General features: G+C 39.6%; 1 protein-coding gene across 11 annotated transcripts in view; it reads right to left on the bottom strand.

Moving 5' to 3' along the window:
* The window catches only part of CALD1 (caldesmon 1), a 184975-nt gene that overhangs the window by 34806 nt on the left and 133428 nt on the right, over positions 1 to 16741 (bottom strand). For all 11 annotated transcript variants that reach the window (XM_060020927.1, XM_060020925.1, XM_060020926.1 and 8 more), the window contains one exon: positions 976 to 1122. In XM_060020927.1, coding sequence (XP_059876910.1) covers positions 976 to 1122 — 147 coding nt within the window. The remainder of the gene's footprint in view (positions 1 to 975; positions 1123 to 16741) is intronic.

Here is a 16741-nt window from a genome sequence, read left to right as displayed (position 1 = left end):
CTGTGTACCCACTCAAATTCACGTTAAAGAGGCCAGAACTCTTTCCCTTCAGAATTTTCTACACAGATTGAATGAAGGGGATTATCAAATACAGTGCCCTCCCAACACACACAAAATGAAAGAATCTAAAACCAAAGCCACACAAAAGGTCTTACATGGTGACTGCATTATATTTAACCAGTCCACAATTTAAAAATAAAATTATTTTTTTCTCCATTCCCCCTCCCCATCTTTTCTATACCTTCGGGGCATATACATGATATATACTAACTATTAGCGTAATGCACTGTGTGACCTTGTATGTGTGAACTTGTAAAGGTCCCTTTTGAAAAAGTTGAACTTATTAAGTATTCTCGACTTTCCTGATTTCTACCAGGACTGGTATAGGAAAAAATGTAGTACTAAACTCATGAGCTTGTTTGAATAATTACATTAAATTAAACAGGATTCTGCACCTTGTTGAATATTGTAGAGATCAAAGGATACTGGTTTAGGGTGTATATCAGGAAAAGTAAGACATTTGCAATTCATGCCTACTTCTAAAATTCAAGTATTATCTGCTACTGGTAGGTACAGAGGACTATTAAACGAATACATCTTCAGTTCAAAACAGATAACAATACCCTAAAGAATGAAGGTAAATAGTTTTCCTTATTTAAGCATATAACCCACGATTTTTAGTAAATAAAAAATGTACTAGATTACAAAAGAAAATAAAATCCTTCAACTGGGGTGTGTTTAGGGGATGGGATGCGGGGGGGTGGGGAGAAAGGAGTACTGGTGTCCTAATGTCTAAATCAGATCGACTGTCCAATCTGGTTAGTTGCCTAAAACGTCCACAGAAGAATTATACAAGCTAGAAAAACGGAAAGAGTTGAATTGGGCTGAGAAGGGGATGCTTTGCCCAACACATTCCTTTCATCAGACAGGCTAAGAAGCACCCGGAAAAATTCTCCCTTCTGAAGAGGACAGTACCTGTTCTGGGTATTGACCTCCACTTGGTCAGTCACCTGTCCCAAGGATTCTTCCTCTTGCTTCTGCCGCAGCCTTTCCTGCCGGGCACGGCGGCGCCGTTCCCGGGCGGCCTCTTCCTCATCATCGTCGTTCCGCTGGTAGGCGATTCTGTAACATCACAAAGACAACTTCTTGAGCTTGCCAACTGCCCACGATCTTCACCAACTTCTTGGAAGGATCGACACTGAGCTTGACTACTTACTGAGCCATAGAGTTCTAAAAGGATGGTTCTGTTCCTTAAGTTTAGAGACCCGATCTGACTAATTTTTAAACTTTTAAGTATCTGAAAAGCATTAGTCCACTAGCTACAGAGGATAATTTACAACGACCAAATAACAGCTTAAACTAAAAAGTTTACACAAAAGCAACTGCCTTTGGAGACTGTGGGTTAGCATGTTTAGATTTCTTTACTCAGCTGATGATTAGCGTGTTAAGATTTAGAAGCAGAAATCCAAAGAACTGAACTGAAAGTACTGAAAACACTTATTGAAAAGATTCAGCATGTTGTATAAATTATTTGTGGATATGTTGTCACAAAGGTCAGAAAAGAATCAAGTTATGTTACCAAACCAGGACTTTGGCATTAATAAGCCAAATAGCCAACTAAACTCCAGAGCAGGATATCCTTTTTGCTTGGATTTAATTTTTTTCCTTTTTGTTCACTTTCGCTGAAGGAAAGTGTTATTGACAACTGATAGGAGGCTTCACAGTCAGTGCAGTGCCCTCTAAGGCCGCCTGTTTTGTTCTAAAACTGCTTTAGTGTCCCACTACCCACACGCTGGGCACATCTTGGGAGCCCACAGGTGTGTATTTAGATAGAAACCTAAGGGCTAAGGCCAGTAGAAGAGGCGCAGAGGGTTTCACATGCATATATGGTATTTAGCTTTCCTAGTTTATCAGAAGCAAAGAACTATTTAGGGAAATTATACAATCAATATCACTAGTTAGATACGTTTCCCCTAATATTTATTCCCAAGTAAAGAATCGGAGCTGGGGAACTCCAGATGCTCAGACTCGTGAGGAGATAGCCTGCGTGGTCAACCTGGCTGTTTTGGAAGGAGGACTGTGTACTGACATACAGAGTGCTGAGAAGGCATGGCAGTGCTGGCTGGCCCAGGGACAAGCTGGCCTGATGGATACATGGGATGCAATGGAGCTGCATTGTGCAGCAGACTGCTTTTTACCTTGGAGAGTTAACATGCTTTTTTACAGTGTTACTTACATATCTACCAATAGAAATCCAGGTACGTAAACGTTTCATACTTACCAATAATGACTAAGCTAAAATAATTTACAAATGAAAGAAAACAAAACAGCAGAATCACATAATTTATACCAACAAAACGAACCTAATATGACTGATGGTTTGCTCATGTTCGATTTACAAACTAGGTATTTTTAGATCCAGTACTTTACTTTACCTGTCTTTTGACTTCAATAATACAAATGCTAGGAATGTTTTTTGACCTTACAAAAACAAGATGAACAGTTCTGAAGGTTGGTTGGTTTGTTCTTTGCTACTTAAGAAACTCTGACTTCATACTTGCTAAAATGTGCTAGTACGCGATATTCAAATGCCAATATAAATAAACTGTCACTTCGTAATTCTACAAAGCTGACTGTTTTATTTCCACAAATACGGAGAGAAGGGCGGTGTGATACAGTTAAAGGATAACTAGGTTAATACTCAGAAAACCGAGTTTCTAGAACTGGTCTCTCCCCAGCTTGCAGCCCTTTGATTAACCTGCATTAAACGGCCTTGTCTGTAAGTGGGTGACAATCAAATGAAATCATGGGTGTATTGTGGTAAGGCATACTACAGTGTAGTGTTCTGTTGTTATTAGGAAAGTGCAGTGGAGGAGCTGCTTTGTGAGGAAAGATGAGTTCAATTTTAGACTTGGTGAATTTGAGGTGACAGCATGACATGCTTTGAATGTTCCTTTCTAATTCAATCACATTGTAGTTTGCAGTTGAAAGCCCTTCCCAGTGGTTTGGCTTCAGTCTTCAGATTCTTGGCCTCATATTCCTTTGGCTTATTTCTCAGTAGACAGCTTTAACCACAGCAGGGAGAATGAGTCCTTAATGACTGCTTCCCAAGCTAATCAAACAGAAAGTCTTAATTTGCCCTTCTACGTCTCTGGATCAGCCGTGAGGTCTTGGCTATTACTTGGGGCCTTGCTTTTCCAAGACAAGCAAAAGACACATAAAAGCTCCATATGGGACACCCTATGGCAACAACAAAACCCTCCCCGCTCCTAGATGGAATCTCATTTGAAGCCCTTAATTTCCCACTATACTTGAACCTCTCAGAGGTGTTCCTCTCCCTCCTCCCACCCACCCAATGTGCTTCATGGTGGATGCTGTTGGCTTTTAGTTCTGACACGACCTAGATATGCCATCTGTCTCAGCCAGGTCACGCTCAGTATTCCTTCATCTTTGGTTTCTCATTGGAGGCGTGGCCTTCCACAGTCAGATCACTGCCCCTGTCTCTGCTAACTCTTCTTGCTTCATACTACTTAAAATTTATCATCACTTTGCATCGGTAGACTCTTACCTAGGATACACAGTTGCCAGAGCTAGATTTTTGAGGACCTTTTGTTGCTACTAATAAAGAAACATGTTAAAATTGTTTTTCATAGTTAAAAACAAAAAAGGAGCCAAAATGTTTTCATGGCATTTTGAATCAGAATGTGCCCGGCTGCTGGCTCAATAACATATCAGTTGACTTTGTAAGTGAAATTGTGCCCATGCCAAATGACTTGATATGTGTAGAAATTCTTCAGATGTGAGCCTCCCTACTTCAGTCCTCAGAGGGCAGAGCGCACAGCGGTTGCTTAGCTTTCAGGCCTCTCCCACGGCAACTACCTTTCATACTACTACCAGAGGTTTATTACTTTTCTTTCAAAATTGAAAAACCTTAGTTGTTAAATTTTTTCTGATTCTAAAGGTAACGTGCACTTATTATTTTCTTAAACCAGACATTAAAAAATGTACAAAAGAGAAAGTAAAAGTCAGTTCCCTAATCCACTACTCAGATATGAACATGATTAACAATGTATTCTACCAGAACTTTTCCTTTGCATGCACAGATATTTTAATTTTTAACAAAGTGGGATCATGTTATATATACTACTTTAGAAACAGCTTCTTTAATTTACCTTATTTATGACTATTTTAACACATTAGCAAAATATAATTTCCAACAGCAACACAGTATTCTATGACTAGATGTACCTAGTGGATGTATGTATAGGGATGTACTATAATCTATTTAACCAGACTTCTACTGATGGGCAGTTAAGATTTTTCCAATTTATGTTCTTATAAACAAGGCTGTAAAGGACATCACTATAGATATACTTTTACCACTTGTTCAATTACTTATCTAGGAAAAATTCTCAAAAGTTAGAATTCCTGAGTTTAAGATATGCTCATTTAAAGGCTCTTGTTACACATGGACAAACTGCCCTCCAGAAAGGTATGTGACATCAGCAACGTATGAGTGCTAATTTCACCATAACAAGAATTTATCCAAAAAGACAGATGAGAACACCACATCCTTAATATGTCCACATGATAGCACAACAACTCTGCTTTAGGCTTCAGTTAAAGACAAAATGTTAACATTCTAACTTTTCACACACCAGATTTAAATGTATTTGAAGTGCTGCTGACTAGTAAAAATCATACCTAACCACCCACTGGGTTGTAACAAAAGCATAACAATCCATTTGTTCTTTCTGTGAAACTTCAGCAGATGCTGGCAGTAACCAGTCTACTGTATTGTACACTATAAAGACAACTGATGTTCCCAGATGATTCAGAAGCAGCAGAGGACTCGAAGTTCCTCGGAATCATCTGAGAAAGATTAAACTATGCTGATTGGAGTTTTAATCAAATGCATTTTACTTAAAAAATGAGTAATGCCAAATGATAATGTAAAGCACCTTTTATTAAATAAAATGTTCAATCGACTTTCCCACCCAGGCTGGGTGTCAGCAGGTTTACTCTGGAGTATTATGCTTTGTTTCTGGGTAATTGCCTCTGCTCATCTCTTAGAGAACACTTGGGGAAAGGTATGATGGATCTTACTGCAGGAAGCCCAGTGCTGCTGGCAGCAAAATGGCTCATCAGATATTCGGGAGAGAGATGATCTTGTGTGTGTGTGTGTGTGTGTGTGTGTGTGTGTGTGTGTGTGTGTGTGTGTGTGTGTGTGTGTATGTATCAGTAAGTGCTGAACAATCTCAGAAGTCCATAATAATTACATGATGTTATTTGATTGTGTCAGTGGTATGAAAAAAGCAGAAAGGTCTGGCTTTTCTTCCATTCCCAGAACCACTGCCTAAATATCCTGGTGTTATATTATAAGAAAAAACAGGTCTATGCAATGGGAAAACGCTCTTGGAATGTTGTGGCTTTCACACCAAAGACTTTTTAAGTCTTTACCACCAGACCTCTACTGCCTCAGTGTATTCAAGTAACACTATAATCATGTTACAAGCTGTGCCTTTTAGATAGAAAGTTCAAATAAATAAAAGTATTGCAGACACGGCAAATAATGAAACCACTGAGGACTCAGCGTCTTTACATTTGGCTGGGCCAGGGTCTAAATGGACACTAGATAAGATAAAGAGGAAGTGGCAGAGGCTTCCACAATAAGACACTGGAGCAAGGCACTAGCTGTCACCTTGCCCCAATGTCCCCCTCACCCCATCTTCTCCAATAAATATTTCTCAAGACTTGCTCAACACTGGCAAAATTCTTACTGTATTTCATCTACAGTATACAGTTTTTTAACCCTGTGTTCTCCATAGTGTGAAGAATGTTACTCTCATTTCCTTTCATTTTGTCTGTTTTTTTTTTTATTTTGCTATTTTCTGATTTGAGACTCCAGTACATGATCCTTAAAGTTTTCAAGTAAAAATGCTGGCAATAACATTTTATTAACAAGACAAGATCTCTTATCAGGAAACCATGTTTAGAAATAGAACAAGAACAAGTAATAACCAGTTTTATGAGGGGGCTGATTTTATTACAAGTTTAAGAGCACTAAAGAAAAGATTTAATTTTCTATATCTTACAGCAATGGTTACTAACATTTAAAGAATGTGGATCTCTTTAAAATATCAAGAAAAATTAAAATATCATGACAGTTGCTTATAGTTTTGTTATTTATTAAAAATGTTTTATAAAGTCTATAAACTCAACACTGAATAAAAAAGGAATCTGTATCTTATAAACCACTGTATTTATACATATTTGCAGAGCAGTCTTTCATACCCGAAACAGTTATTTATCAGACTACAGAAAATAAATTTAGGAATCTCTTCCAGTAACTTCACCACTGGAGAACCACTGGTATATAGAAAGAGATTACGAGTGCCACTGAACAGACTCTGACTTGTCCCCTTCAAGCTCTTTTGCATCCTTTAACATTCCTCGTGCTTGGTAAGCACACATACACAGACACATACACAGACACAGACACACACACAAACCCACAGGTTAAGTGAGGAAAACCTCGGAGAAAATAAAAGGCTCAAGGCACTAAAATGAAGCCCGTGTACAAAAGACTTCTAGAGATCCCCCTTCAGATCAAAGTTTCCAAGTCTCTCTGTTTTCCTTAATTATTTCTGCCACATTCCTATATTTTAAAAAGAGAATGTTGCACCTAAAATTCCAACAGAACAAATAAATTCGCTACCTGAAAGAAGGACTCCTACCAGTACTTCATCATTCGTGAATTCACAGTAACTTATAGGCCAGCAGGCACTTGGCGAACCCTAAGATCTGCTTTCATCTCCCTGCATCCCCTTGTACCTCTTCTTTCGTGCAAGGAGTCATCCGAGAGAAGGTGGTGCTGGTTGAAAAAGATTCCAGGTTGTAACTGTGACACTCAATCCCAAACACCATCCTGCCCCCAGCTTTCTGCAGCTGTACGTTCCCCATGCAGGCCAGACTCAGGAGGAAGACTGACTGGGGTTCACATCTGCAAAGGACTTCTTCGTCAATTACATTTCTCTGATTTCCATCACTCTTGGTTCTGCCAATGTCATTGTCTTAACCTGGGTCTTAATATGGGATCCAGCTTAGAGTTAAAACCTCATGTGGGTTGAAAATGTGGTCATCAGCTATTAGGAGGCAAAATGATTCATACATGCTTTCAGTATTGTTTTCCATGTACCAAAAACCCCAGTGACTTTCTTTCATAATACGAAATGCAAGCGGTTCTCCAAACATATCCAATTAGCCCTGTGAATTGCTCAAATGCTCTTAGTAAAATTTCAGGCAATGCTGTGATCAGGAGGGAAAATCCTGACCTGCTGAAATGAATCATATTTGCTCTGCAGATTTACTGTATATTTGAAAGTTAAAAGAGGTTTATAGATACATTCCAGGCTCTTAAATATGATTTTGTTTATATATATGTGGTGTCTGTAAAATGTTGTGGTTTCATTTAATGCACATAAGGTCCAATTCTCAATGTTTTTCCCTTGGATTCCTTAAAAGAAAGGCATTAAAAATTACGGTGGAGGAAAAAATCAAGAAAATAAAAATATTTTCTGGTCAAAATATGTTTAGAAATAGATTAATAGCTAATAGTCAATCGGTCTATTAGTAATTAATATAGGATAGAATGAAAGAAAGCCCCCCTCATTTAGAATATATGTGTGTGTGTGTGTATATATATATATATATATATATATATATATATATATATTTTTTTTTTTTTTTTTTTTTTTTTTCCTGATAGGGAAGGTAAAAATATGCTGAATTTCACTGAAGGATTCATTGCTATGTCAGGGGTGTGCCTTTTATGGGAGTGCAAGCATGCAAGGGGATACATTACTCTGAAGAAATTTACCCAGGAAGAGAGGTATGTCCCACCCCATCTCCCTGTACACACACACATTTGAGAATTACTAAGGTTTGCAAACCAGCCACAAATTTTGGTTCTCAACAGTAAGACACTGTGTGCTTGCACACTTCAGTGTTCTCATATATGTTGTCACCACAAGTTATCACCAGCAGCCTACCGTATGCTTTATATAATGGTGACATCCCATAATCACATGAGTTTCTATAACCACAGACCATGGTGGGGAAACATGTCGCGGAGCAGAGTAGAAAGAAACAACAGCAGGCAGTGGGAGAAAAACCTCTTCACCTTGCCTCCACACACTCTCGTAGAAGGCTGGTTCTTAGTATCATTATGACTGTGACGTCCTGTCAAACAAACAGATCAGCTCTGATTGATCATGTATGGTTAGAGGGAACTCAGGGAGTAGGGTGAGTTCTGATGCTGACTCAGGGTTGTGTGGCTAGCTAGGGCTTCCGGGAACACGGTTCTCAGAATGGTCCTGCTCTGGAACAGGCAGACGCCTGAGCTTAGAGTCTCCTTGCTGAATTGATACAGATAGTCATTTGTATCAGGAAATTTTAAAAAGATGAATTCTAACTGTTTCGGGTCAGTATTTTAAATTAAAAAGACGTTTAGCATGAAATATATTGTACCTATGAATGAGTGTATAGTACACCACCACTTAAAAGAAGAATAATGAACCAAACACCCATGTACCTACTACCCAGCTTAAATAGCACCAGCACTTTGAAGATCCTTACGTGCCCTTCCTCAACCCCATTCCTATCTCTTTTTAAATGCCTCCAAATAACCTCTAACCTGGATTTTAATTGTTCTCTTGCTTTTCTTGTAGTTTTACCCCCAAGGGATGCATTCCTAAACAATTCATTGTTCAGTTTTGCCTTCTTGAACTTTATGTGATCATACTATCTGCATTCTGTGACTAGTTTCTTTCACCCTACATTATGCTTTTGAGATTCATCTATGTTTATATGAATAGGTATAGTTTATAGTGACAGATGAGATACAGGATTTCCCAAACATTTCTTGAGATTATAGTTTGGATGAGATAAATGTCTAACTTTTCATTCAGCTGGCGCCATGTTCTTTTTTAGAGTCCACAGATATTCAGTAGAAATAAAATGAATAGAATCCGGATTATTTCTTACTGAATTGCTATTTTTTCACATTTATTTTTTAAAGGAATAATGCATCTGTTAAATCTACTGAACACAGATTTTGGAGGGATAATTCCATGGCAGTTTCCTGAGATAAACTAAAATCTATTTGTTCTGTCACAAACAGGACCGAATTTGCACCACTCCCACTATCCCACCCTATTCAAACGATAAGCTTGGTCATATACAAACAGTTCAGTTTTTAATTTATAAACGTTTAGAAAGTGTAGGTATGGAAAGAGAAGATTGATGATGGAGAAGATATATTTTACTCCTCACTTGATAAGTCAGGTTAAGCTTTGATTTGAAATGAATGACAAGGAGTAAGAGAAATGTTTAAGTGGCTAGTAAGATAATTAAAATAAAGTAACCAAACTTTCCTCTCTTTTAACTCTGATTTGAAATTCAACTGGTATAAAATGTGGCTGATACAGGATAAACCCAATTACTACCTATGTTTTCATAAACATTACCTTTTCTTCATCCCCAACCTAGGATTCTTTGTCTAATAAGAGTCTTAAATAAAATATTATCATTAATAAACTTGGGCTTTTAAAAATGTTGTTATTCAAAAGTAAAATCTGATTTGGGGTTGTTTTCTGACTGTTGTATCTATTAAAGGACAATCTTGGTTTAATGTGCATAGTAGATGTGGACAATAAACCTTGGGCTTAGGTAATTTATTTTCAAGTAAAACATGATAAAACACTTCATCAGGCCTGGGTGCCTATGACTGGCAATGCTGCATTCTGCCAGTTCTTTCTCTTGCATGTAGGTCTGAACATGGATATTCAGCTGATGAAAAACACTGCCTTAGAGCGGGGTACAGGTAAACCACATGCCCAATGGCCAACTTGGATGCAACTGCGTCTGACCACAGATGTATTAACAAGCAGATTCTTTACACAGTCAAAGACAAACTCCTAGACACAGAAACTTCCATTGCCATCTTCAAATGTAAAAACATGAACTCATTTTAGATGAGTCTTATACTTAGCGTGATCTAGAAATTAAAATATTACCCCCAAATTTGAAATATTTGTGTGATGCAGTACAAAGGTTCATAATTTCATGTGGTGGGGCTTTGAATTATGGTACTGCTATCACATTGCTAAACACTGGACAAAAGAAACAAAGTGATTGGGAAAACAAAAACAAGATGTCCTTAAGTGGAGATTATGAACCTGTGACTAATTAGAAGGAATTCCTGTAAGGGAAAGCGGTATTTCAGACATGCTGACGGAAATGGTACATGGCATGTGGGTACTGCTAACTGAAGTCACATGTCCTGTGTCAGCTGAGAGGATTCTCAGCATCCTCTCTATGCAGGCAGTGCTTAATGCAGGGAAATTTATGGGTAATGGATTTTCATAACAGGGCTTTTATGATCCTCTCCTCCCCCAAAAGTGACCTCTGGAGCTTTCCTGCTTCCACTCTCATTTTTCTTAATTGGAAAAAGATTTAGTATTCATTTCCTCTTTCCCAGTGTTCTTTTGGCTCAATTTCCCTTGGGGGTGGCATGGCCTCCCATCATTCCCCCCCCCCACCCCGCTTTTGTCCTTCCTCTCTCCTTCAGAAACAGAAAGCTCAAATACACTGATAGATATGACACTGGAGCATTGTTTCCAGCAACTCTGGTGAGTGAAGGGACTGTTATTCTAACAAGAAAGCATACTTCGGGGTGATTACTACCTCCCCAACTCCAGCAGTATTACACAACCTTACCTAACATCCAGCTGGCTCATAGCTAGAACTGCAGAGTTTTGTTTACAAGTGGTAGCAAGTAGAAAGACAAACCTTGAATAGAGACAGGAAATGGAAAAATGAAAGGCCAAATCCTGAACTTTGGACCTAGGTGAAGAACATTTATTCTTGTAGGGGACTTGGGAGCCAATGGCTGTCAATGGGTCCAACCTCCCTACTGTTATGAAAAGAATTCAAGGACTCTGCTCTGCACTTGGTGGACCATCTTCCTAAGTCAACAGAAACCTTACCTACGATGGGGCCTGCTCCATGTGGAAGGAATAAAGCAGATACCTATTTGTTGTGATTTGGTAAACAGCCAGCCTGACCAAACCAAACCAAACCAAACCAAAAGACCTCCCTAGTTAAAGTTAATAGAAGATCCCTATGAAAATGTGAACATTTAAATAGATAAAGTAATATTAAATAACTAAGCTCCCACATTTGTGTGGGTGTTAACTGAATTAGATCACCGACAGCTGAAGAATCAGACAGCCGGGGCTCTGAGAGAGAGAAACATGGGCATCAGAGACATTCTTAGATAGCACTTAAATTGCTTGAGGTACCTGTCCTGCAACAGCAGATCAACACCCCAACAACAGAGTATAAACCAATACAATCACTAGTTCTTTAAAATTGTTACCTAGTACAGGAGGCACTGCTTCAGTAGGGGAGATAACTGATTTTACTCTAAAAATATTTTTTTCTAAAAATAAATTACAAAGTTACAGCACTGCGTTGGTTTATAGGTTTCTGATCTCGTGTATATTCCTCTCTACAACCAAACCACTGATCCGCGTAGCACCTAGACTTTGAAGGGAGGACAGTTAAATTCAAGTGGGACATCAGAGTGATGGGCTCTGAACAGCCTAGATTCTGAGGAGGTGCTGGTGGGCGATGTACCAGATATGAATGTGGCTTCTTAACTTACAGAATTGGGGTGCTGGTTGGTAATGCTACTCTAACATGCAAATTGACACCTAGGTGACTGGAATTAATGCATTCATCCAACACACATTTACTGAGTATTTACTCTATTCAAGCCACTGAGGGTGGAAACTAAGGTGAAAACCCTGAAAAGAGCTTATAATCTGGTAGGGAAGCTAAGACAGGTGTAAGAACATAATAATAGATAGAATGCGGTAAATATCATGAGATGTTGATAAAGTGATCTAAAGTTTAGAGGAGGAAGAAGACGATTCCAGCTAAGGGATCAGAGAAGGCTTCGTGGAGAAAGTGGTACCTGAGCAAGATCTTTTAGGATTGGGGCTGGGGGGACAGAAGAGGATCTTTCCACATACAGAGAGCTCCAATAGCAAGGCTGAAGAGTCAGGAAATATGGACATGAGAAAGCAAACAATCCAGTCTGGCTGGTGCTTGGAGTACATGAAAGGTATTAGTGAGGCTCCAGTTGTGCTTGGCACATACAGAAGGACAGCTTCCAGTAACTGGAAGAGTAAACCAACCATTTTACAAAGCGTAAGAGGGGTGCTCCTTCCATTGCGGTGGCCCTACGGAAACACACAGGGAGGATTTTCTAGTTTCAGTCTCCACTCCAGGTGTTTCATGTCACTCTGCAGCTTTCCGTGAGAAATAAACGGCTAGCTACCCAATATCAAGTGCTCCATAAATCTTAGCTGCAAGAGGAGACTTCAGTTCAGCAAATCCTACGATCATTTAGAACAGAAGCACTGTGGAGGATCCTTCAAGAGCAATAAGCTGTGATTTCCAATTTTTCAGAGTGGCATTTATGTCCTTTTTTTTTTTTTTTTTTTTTGCGGTATGCGGGCCTCTCACTGTTGTGGCCTCACCCGTTGTGGAGCACAGGCTCCGGATGCACAGGCTCAGCGGCCATGGCTCACGGGCCCAAACACTCCGCAGCATGTGGGATCTTCCCGGACTGGGACACGAACCCGTGTCCCCTGCATCGGCAGGTGGACTCTCAACCACTGCGCCACCAGGGAAGCCCTATGTCCTTTTTTATTCTCCACTGTCTTGTACTCACTTTGCCCACATAGAGTAAATCAAATTTTTACTTATTCTGCCTGTTAATCAGATCCCAGGTGCAATCCACCACTGTGGCAAGCTGGCAAGATAGTAAAACAACAGAATCATTAAACTAGAAGGAATTTTGGAGGTTACTTTCAATCCATGCTACACACGGTAACCTGGGGTTGAAGAGGTGAAGTGACTCAAGCAACTACAAAATCAGAACTAGACCCAGGTCTTTAGATCCCACACTTGTTTTCTTTCTAACCTATGACACCGTATCCGCTTTCTTAGGGTGTTCTGTAGACTAACAAATAGCTCCAGTCATCTAAGCCAGGGACTGGCCAACTATGGCTCAAGGGCCGAATCTGGCCCACATTCTGTTCTTGTAAATAAAGTTTTGCTGGAACATAGTCATTCCCGGATTGTCTATGGCTGCTTTCACCCTTTAATGCCAGAGTTGAGTAATTGTGACAGAGTGTATTTCCCACAAATTTGAAAATATATACCATCTACCCCTTTACAAAAAAAGTTTGCTGATCCCTGATCTCAGCCAATGGTCCTGAAATTTTTTTATAGTGTACTATCACTTAAAAAATTTAAGCATATATATATATACACACATATATGCATATATATGTATATATATACATACATATACACATATATAGTAACTTATTTATAAATTATATACATGTAGTGCTGTTTAAATGTTTATAGATTTATAACACAGGAAAACGATATGACAACAAAACAAAACATATTTAAAGTAAGTTTAATTTATTAATGTCCATAAAATCTTTTGTGAAAACTCTTAGTTTAACACACTGAGATAAGTAATTTGAAAATCTGGCTAAAAGTTCAATTTATTTTGAAATTTGGTTTTAAATGACAGTAATAACTTAATTTTTTAAAAAAGCCCCTAAAAGATATGTAGAGACAAGTGGAAGGAACACATCACTGGCTTGGCATTTGAAGCATGATACTAACACAGTCAATCTGCCCCACCAACCATGCAGTTTTCTGTAAACTTTAGGAAATTTATGCCTGTCCTGATATCAACTAGTTGTTTGTTCAGAGTCATCCAAAGGCAGTTTTACATTTTTAATAAACATCTAAACTGAGATGTTTTACTTGGGAGGTTTTTAAATAGATAAGAAAATGTTGGTTCCAAGGTGAGGTGTGAAGATCAATACTCTTAGGTAGGTTACATGTTTACATCTGTTTGGACAAAAAAAAAAAAAAATCACAAAGCAATGGGGTCATTTCCTGAAAGATCTCTCTGCTGCATGAGTTTCTGCTAAAAAGCAGTTATATTCCCCACTGTTTGTGGACAGCTCTCCTTTGCTGAAAGGCACAGGTGAAGTGCGTGGCTCAGAAGCTAAGCGCTCATACACACTCACAGCATTAGTGACAGTTCCACTGCGTTCTCAGAGTCTCCCTGGGCTCATGTGGTCAGTGTTCCCTTCGACCTGCAGTTTCTGCAGAAATCCTTTTAAGTCCAGAAACCTGAGTCCATTTCATGAAGGTTAGTTTACTTTAAACTAGATAAGCTATACCATCGGTATATGCACTTACCCAGTTACAGGTAAACTGCAAGGATGTGAAAGGACAGGGGCCGCCCTCCCCTCTGGGGGCGGAACGCCTGCTCTTCCCTCAGGACCAGTCGCACATGGTCAGAAATATGGACTTAGCGAAGGTGCCAGGGCCAGAAAGCATAATAAGCATCAGTAGTGCTTCATTTCCAATTAGTTTAACTTCGTTTATACTCTCTTGCCTTCTTTTCTTTGACCGTGCTCTCCCCTGCTCTCCATTTTTACCTAGAGGGCTCTTCTTTATCCCTCATGGCCAGCTCATACCTGTGTGAGGCCTTACCAGACGTAATGAAGGTCAACTGGAAGGAACTCTTTCCCTCCTGTGAAATCGTTGCTGTTGTTCCAGGTATTTGTCAATATTGCCTTATTGTTATTTGTGTATCATCCTATCTCTCATACTATGTCATGTCTGTTGAAATCAAGAGTCACGTTTTATACATATTTTTAGCCCTCCTCCCCAACGTGTTTGTAGGTATTTGATAAGTATTTTTAGTAATGAATTCAGGAAAGGCATATGGCATAAGACACTGAGCAACGGCTAATTAACAATGATGAAGGCTAATTCAGTTCGCTGGATATGAGGCGAACTGCCTAAGTTCATATGGATTTAACTGAAACAGATATGGAAAGGACAAATAGGTCAACATGAAGCCATTTAAAAGTCTTAGTGTCGGGGCTTCCCTGGTGGCGCAGTGGTTAAGAATCCGCCTGCCAGTGCAGGGGACACGGGTTCGAGCCCTGGTCCGGGAAAATCCCACATGCCGTGGAGCAATGAAGCCCGTGCACCACAACTACTAAGCCTGTGCTCTAGAGCCCGTGAGCCACAACTACTGAGCCCACGTGCCACAACTACTGAAGCCCACATGCCTAGAGCCCGTGCTCCGCAGCAAGAGAAGCCACCGCAATGAGAAGCCCACGCACCAAAACAAAGACTAGACCCCACTCACTGCAACTAGAGAAAGCCCGTGTGCAGCAACGAAGACCCAACGCAGCCAAAAAAAAAAAAAAAAAAAGTCTTAGTGTCAAATATAGGACAACAATGCTTCCCTAAAGGACATATCAATGAAATGTGACTCCGTTTAGTGAATAGGGAAAGGCCAACAATTCTATATTAGGCTCATGAGTATTTACTGAGAAAATGACATTTAAAGTTATTAGAGCATTGTCAGTGGGAGAAGCCACCCCCAAAGGATGTCCCAAAGGCATGTGTGCGGCATACACACACAGTCATTCAGAAGCTTTGTGAGTCTCCAAGAAGGCAGACACTCTACCCTTGTTTGTGAATATGAATCAGGAAACCTGGCTGTGCCCACGGCCATACTGCATTGGCCATGGGACTTGCTCTGACCATGAGTTCCAGTAGCTGAAGCCTGATCATTCACCATGGGAAGAAAGGACCTCTCAAGTCTGAACTTCAACACTACGAAGTGATGGAACAGAGTCATATTAATCTGACCTGGGAGTGCTAGTGGCAGCTTCCATGCTATGCTTGGAGATAGAAGAGGGTTAGCAAAAAATACAGGAGGTAGAACGCCAATACCTCACATTTCTCTCAATTCCTTCCCATCAGAAGTTGGAAACAGCTACTAGTCAAAGCCATCTTGCCAGTGTCTCTGTGGGTAGGTACCTGGAAAATTTAGCTCACTGGCCAAAGATGCCAAAGTTTTAATGCATTTATTGTAAATTTGTTTCTCATTTGAATGCTATTTTCTCTGTAGATGGCATGATGTTGCTACTACGTACAGAAAGTCCCCTTGAGTTTAGAGCTGGAAAATGTATGTTTTCCTGGGTAAGACGAACCAAATGGTTATGGACAAGAAAGATATTTGACTTTTGAATATAGTCAATAATCAGGGACTAAAGTCAAACTGAGTCAACCAGTGTTTTCTAGTCTGTTTGTGGATCCTGGCCTGCTTCAAGAGCTTATGTGTGCGTGAGTAAGTGCACCTGCACACCTGCCATCAGCCTGTCTCTGTTCCTGTCACATCACTGGCCTTGGTGTGGCTCATGAACAGAGCAGAAACTCTTTGTTTTCCTGTTACTCTGGTGCATGCCTTTCCCCCCATAAATCCCTCTTGTATCATCAACCCTTATAAAGTCCTTATATCCCTCTATATTCTCTCTACTCTCACTATCAAGCCTATTATTGGTTTTGGCCTTTTTGCAATGTCTCTGGAAAGCAAAAATAATTCAGTACAAGCAAGTTTGATTTAGCTGGTCCTTTAGAAATATTTTCATGTGCTCTAGTCAAAACAGATTCTGTAATGCATGGGGTAAATCATTAAGATAACCAAAAATAGCTAATTTCACTGTATCATGGGCAGTCTTGTCATTTTTACTTCTAGTTTCAGAGTTAGGTT

This window comes from Delphinus delphis, chromosome 9 (genome assembly GCF_949987515.2).
Source record: "Delphinus delphis chromosome 9, mDelDel1.2, whole genome shotgun sequence".
In the NCBI taxonomy this organism is placed as follows: Eukaryota; Metazoa; Chordata; class Mammalia; order Artiodactyla; family Delphinidae; genus Delphinus; species Delphinus delphis.
Note: the sequence above shows the minus strand (reverse complement) of the source record. Positions and strands in the feature narration are given on the sequence as shown.